This window comes from Cryptotermes secundus, unplaced genomic scaffold (assembly GCF_002891405.2).
Source record: "Cryptotermes secundus unplaced genomic scaffold, Csec_1.0 scaffold152, whole genome shotgun sequence".
In the NCBI taxonomy this organism is placed as follows: domain Eukaryota; kingdom Metazoa; phylum Arthropoda; class Insecta; order Blattodea; family Kalotermitidae; genus Cryptotermes; species Cryptotermes secundus.
This window is the reverse complement of record NW_019720705.1, coordinates 701,228-707,572: the sequence shown is the minus strand read 5'-3', so window position 1 is coordinate 707,572 and position 6,345 is coordinate 701,228. Positions and strand designations below refer to the sequence as shown.

General features: G+C 40.0%; 1 protein-coding gene across 2 annotated transcripts in view; it reads right to left on the bottom strand.

Annotated features, from left to right (window-relative positions):
- Positions 1-2,684: 2,684 nt before the first annotated feature.
- The window catches only part of LOC111871461 (lipid storage droplets surface-binding protein 1-like), an 8,836-nt gene continuing 5,175 nt past the window's right edge, over positions 2,685-6,345 (bottom strand). For both annotated transcript variants that reach the window (XM_023864608.2, XM_023864616.2), the window contains exons 4-5: positions 5,529-5,667; positions 2,685-2,987 (exon numbers count right to left, since the gene is read on the bottom strand). In XM_023864608.2, the coding sequence (XP_023720376.1) occupies positions 2,917-2,987; positions 5,529-5,667 (210 nt within the window). In that variant the 3' untranslated portion in view covers positions 2,685-2,916. The remainder of the gene's footprint in view (positions 2,988-5,528; positions 5,668-6,345) is intronic.

Sequence of the window (6,345 nt, the reverse complement as noted above, 5' to 3'; positions counted from 1 at the left end):
CACGATCTCGGCTTCCAAGCGAGCGAAGACAGTACATGCCTTAGACCACTCGGCTACCGTGACAGACAAACATTTACCCGACTTTAATGTTATAATTGCGAGGAACTTGGTTCAGAACTCGAGGGGCCACTGCTCATAAGGGGTGTGCAGAGAAAATGGAAGAGAATGGCAAGTAGAGGCAACCAGTTCCGCTGGTAGGTAAAGTGGGGGGAAGGGTAGAGTCACCATCCACCTTCAGTAATCAGGGAGTCAGTACACAAGTACATATACAGAGAGTTCACATCACAAATCTTCTACAGCGTGGTTCCAAAAATGGCGCATAAAAACTAATAATGACAAATCAGCGCAGATTACTTTCGCCACTCGACGAATTAGCTGCCCGCAAGTAACAATCAGCATTTCTATTATACCAACCAAATCCGAAGTAAAATACGTGTATCTAGGACTCCACTTAGATCACAAACTAACGTGGCAAACACACATACAAATGTAACGACAACAATTAACGTTAAAAGCGAGACGGATGAACTGACTTATTGGAAAGCATTCACAGCTGTCTCTGGAAAATAAAGTCCTATTATATAAAGCAATTATTAAACCCATGTGGACCTACGGCATTGAGCTGTAGGGGTGCGCTAAACCATTCAATACCAAAATTCTGCAAACGTTTCAATCGAAAACCTTACGAAGTATAACAGGAGCACCGCGGTGCGTATCAAATAAAACCATCCAGGAAGCCCTCAACATACCCTTCATAACGGATGAGATCAAAAAACAAGCCAACATATACCAAAATCGGATTACAGGCCATGAGAACCATCTAATCGATGAACTATCGAACCCACACGCTAATGCAAGAAGATTGGCGAAAAAGTGGCCAGAAGACGTAAGGAATTAAATGGATGAGAACTGCCGCTGGGCAGTTACCGCCTTCAAGACATAAGAAGAGATATCACATTTACTTGTTACTTGCTTTACGGTCAAGTAGATTGTAAATCGGCAAAAATAATAATAAAAAAATATATATACAGATACCTCTCTACGTATGCCCTGCCCGAGCTGGAATAGTGCAGTTGGTATAGCGACTGGCTACGGGCTGGACGACCGAGAGGTTGAAGTTTGAGTCCCAGTAGGATCAAGAACTGTCTCTTCTCCACGTCATCCAAATCGGCTCTGGGGCCCAGCCAGCCTCCTATCTAATGGGTACCGTGGGCTCTTTCTTCGGAGGTAAAGCAGCAGGGGCGTGAAGCTGACTACTCATCTCCAGCTAGTATCGAGGTCAAGAAAATGTGGATCTATGCATCCACTCCCCGATACGCCTTCATGGCGTAGTGCTTAATTAGTTAAGCACGGGGACAACTTTACATTTTTAAGCTCTGCCCACGATACTGCGTTAACTCTGAACCGAGCCTGTCTTAGTGTCGCATCATTCTCAGCTTCACAGTCGTACCTCCATTTCGTCCGGTGCTCTGATATCTAGAGCTCATGATGCATAGCTAGAAAATCCATCAATCGAACAGCGTCACTTATGGCTTCCCGCCTAATACAGAAGTTTTACTGGAACAGACTCTGGCATTTCTTTCGCTCCCGCGTAACAATCACTTATTCGGCCGATCAAGAACTTCACTGCATTATGGAAATCAGGAGGCACAGCGTTGTGTTCAGGTTAGGAAATTGTTCTTCTGCAGAGCCGTGTAGTCCGTTGAAGGACAACTGACGTTTCGGAGAATTATATCGCTTCTATCTTCGGGGTAGAATACACCGAGCAAAATACCAACGTGAAAGCAAGTGGCAATCAGAGTGCTTTATTGACTTTTACCAGACTACACGGCGTTACATCCCAAAAAATAGTGATATTCTTAATCACAGTTACTCAGAACCTCAAATCCTACAAGAAGACTTTTTCGTTAGACGTGACCGGGGAGTGGCCAGCACATATTGAAAGATAATTTACAACAAATGCTGGGGTTTTATCTTTCGCGTGTTTTGGGGGAAGGCAGTTACGACGGTCATGACATCTCGTTTAGAAAACCGCTCTGGAACGAAGCAGAATGTGTCTACTCTCATTTCCAGCCCCGGCCGCGTGCAGCCTTGGTAAATAACTGATGTCTTAATAGGAAGACAGAAACTTCAGAATATCATTGTAAACCTATTACCCATACAGAATAACTGATTCGTTCAAAATAAATCTGCAATTAGGCAGCAATATTGAGTAATTGGCAACAATGTTATGATATAGCCAATTATTTTACAATTGCCTCAAAATTTGTGATAATTAGGAATGGGAACCTGTTTACTATTAGTTTGAGGTTGCATAATTAAGCAAATACACAGTTCTCATTCTTTCATTGAATTAGTTCGGTCACAAATTAAATATTCGATTAACCATTGATATAGAAAAATACTAACGTATTTTAACAGTGAATGAAAGCTGTTAATTCGATATAGAAACTATATTAAATTGTTTAGTTTAAAATGGTTTTACAAACTTTACTGTATTTCACCACCGGAAACGAACATGGAAAATTAGTTATGCTTAAGCTAAACACTTTTACGAAAGCCAGGAAAATCCAACTTCCAATTTAGCAAGAAGGCACCTCCTCTCAGTCCCCTTGTGTACACACGGCTTTGGCTGTGCGTATTATCTTTGAAGTAATACTGTTTATTTTATTTATAAAAAAACATTTAAGGATGCAAATTTCCGAAGTTCTTTATTGAATACTTTAGTAAGTTTCTATAAATTTCTTTATTTAAATTGACCAGTTTCCACTAAGATAATAAAATTATTCACATGCACAATTAAGATACAATAATATGTAAAATATGATTATACCTGCATTCTATTAACATTTGGATTCAGAATTAACGAACAATAAAACATTAACAATTATAATATGTGGCATCACGGCGAAACTTCTAGGAAGCTGAAGGTTGAGAAGGCCCTGCAGATGAACTTGCTTCGGGTTCAGGGATGTGTTCAGGCTCACCTACAAATGAACACACATAAAATTTGTTACTTCCTCGAGAGCAGTGAGGGTCATTCGTAAAATTTTACTACTTAATTCTGGTTTCGACATGTCCCCTGTATTGGTGATTCCTGTTATTTCATTTAACAGTGAATGCCTCAGCAGTTTGTTTTACTGCCACAATCAGCTTATTCGGATCCATTTCCTTGCGAGTTGTGTGACCTTCATGCATTCGTCTTTATGTTCAATGCGACATGTTGAAATATTTCCCACTTCCTCATTTCACAGTTCTGAAAACTCAATGTCCCCTTCCTTACTGCATCAAGTTAATGTGTAATTGAAACACTTTCATACAGATTTAAAAAAATAATTCTGGTTATTTACAATTACATCAATGGTATAGTACACCTACATACCCATGGAGCTGAGCCCTTCTTGAGGAGCCGCCAATTCCGCAGCTACTCAAGAATTTCCCAGCATTTTATAGAGCCCTAAGGTTCATTACCGTATTCACAAGAGACCTCCACTGGTCTCTATCCTGAGCCAGATCAATCCAGTCCATCTGTAAGATCCATTTTAATATTGTCCACCCACCTACGCCTTGGTCTTCCCAGTGGCCTCTTTCTTTCCGACTTTCACATAAGAAGAAAAATATCTCCGTCCCACTTAAAATATTTACTACCGTCGCCCCAGTTCACCCTTTGAGGTGGCACTGAACCATTCACTACAGCACGTTCAGTTGTCAGTGTCAAGAGCTTCCACGTAATCCACATTCGAAATTGTGAATTTTCCGAACCAGTAGCTACTTGAACATTCTCACCTGTTAATTCTTTCGAAACTTAGAGACTTTGATGTAGAACTAATAGTTGTATTAAGTGCAATATATAAAGGTTACAATTTTATGGAATCCATACAGAAAAATAATATTTGTAGTACAACAATTTTGGAAAACAACCATTCTATTAACTCAAAATTATTATAGTAATATTAATTATTGGGTCGAAAACATTATAACCAACTTGTGAAGATGGTGTAAATACCAGATTATTCGATTACAACAAATAACTTTAAAAATTAGGCACAGCTCTTATGGGTTTAGCATTTCGAGTGCAAAAACTGTACCAAATTTTTGTTCCTCATGAAATGGCTAATGATTCGACGAAAGGGGTTTAACTATGGACAGAACAGAATTTCGCTCTAGCTTCCCGAAAGCCAGATCTGCTCTTAACTCCTAAACAATAACCCAGAACTCGTTCTGTAAGTTAAACCGGCCAAAGCGTGAAGCTCGCCGCTCATCTGCATTCACTTCACTATAAGAGAATGAGAGGGTTTTACATGAATTCAGCCATTGTCACCATGTTCATACACAAAATAAATTCATTTCAAAGTTATACAATTGGAACAAGGTATACTTATTAACATACAACGTATTCTTCTTGAAGAGCACGAACTTCTAGGATCTGATACCGTGTAGCCTGGTAGAAGTATATTACATTTACGAGAAAAGTTCTGCAGCCGTCAATCAGACTCCAAGAGCAAGTCAATTAAACAGCAAGCAGAATTCTTCGACCTTGAGGACGAAAGAGTCATGTTCCTCGGAAACTTCAGAAAACTACTACCAGACTAAACGGAATCACATTTCAGAAGATAGTTGTAGGGGAACCTGAAATAGAATGTACTCTTTACTTCGTATCACTGTCTGTTTATCAGTTGTTACAACTTCCCCATTGTTGTGTGAAGCCCCACAGCAGAGCATATTTAATCAAGTGCTCTATTGAAACAAAGATATGCCTATTTGTTTCCCCGTTTTCCGACTGTTTTAATGTGCAGTCTTGTACTGGCTGCAGACTTTCCATTCCACATGAGCCCTGTGCTATTTCCATATACGAATATTTCAAAGCATTTCTAATCTGAAGAAAGCAGTCTTCTGGGATTTGGCACCGTGTATATGTGGTGTTAACCGACGTTTCGGAGGAACGTATCGCCTCCATCTTCAGGGTAGAAGAAAAAATATAAGAAATCTGCAAGCGAAGAGACCGTGAGAACCGGTAAAAGCAGACCCTGAAGATGGAGGCGATACGTTCCTCCGAAACGTCGGTTAACACCACATATACACGGTGCCAAATCCCAGAAGACTGCTTTCTTCATTTCTAATCTGTTTTAACCAATGTTACTCGGCTGTGTCGAGGACTATAGCATTTAACGAAATGGTGAAAGGTAATACTGAATAGGAAGATTTGAAGAAGAGGACTTGATTGAAGGAAGTGTCATCGAATTCTCGTACGGGTGTAGGAAATCACAAAACTCAGTCAAGATAATTTGTGTCCTTGTATGGATTTGACTGTGGCACTTTCAGAAAAAAAAATCAAAATATTTACCAGTAAAGCCAGCTTCCCGTGTTCTCAAAACTTTTCGTTAGAACACAAATTTATTATAATTCTGTAAGTATCATTAATATAAGTTATTAAAATTATCTGATTTATTCTAACAGTCGTCAATTTATAGTACCCAGCCCATGCCCATGTTATTTTTGTAAAATTTCTCTGGAACCCTGAAGCTTACTTTTTTTCGTGGGCTCACTTCCTCCGCAGATCCGACGCAGTTTCTGGAGTTTGCTGGCAGTACAGTCCATCACGGCATTGGAGCAATTCCCACACCGCTGCGCACACTTACTCACACATTGCTTCGCGTTCTCATACATCTGAAAGTTCAGACTTCCCTAAGTGCACAATTGTGACCTCTTCCTCTATACTGTAGAGTCCTTGGAACTAAGAACATTTCCCGCTTTTTTACACAAACAGAAATGTCATCGTTGTTTATACAATAGAAACCCCTTTTCGTAAACCCAGACAAATGCAGTCCAAAATATTTTTACACATTTTTATGTCCATTTTAATAGTATGCGTCATTTACGCCTTTCTCGAAGTGTTCTTTACTCTTTCCTTCACATTTTCTAAGCGAAATTGGGCATGCATACGTATTTAATTCTCTCATTCCCACTAATAAATTTAAGTATCTTCCGCTTTGATTCGATCGCCCTATTTTTACGAGAACAAATCGAAACGCCTTAAGCAGTTTTCTGAAGCCTTCTATTTATTTATCTATTTGTCCTCACATTGAAATATTCTCCTTAGCCACCCTGTCCTCAAACATGCTTGACAGCTTTCTCCCCCCCCCACACTCACACACACACACACTCACACTCACACACACACACTCACACACACACTCACTCACACACACACTCACACACACACTCACACACACACTCACTCACACACTCACTCACACACACACTCACACTCACTCACACACACACACACACTCACACACTCACACACACACACACACTCACACACTCACACACTCACACACACAC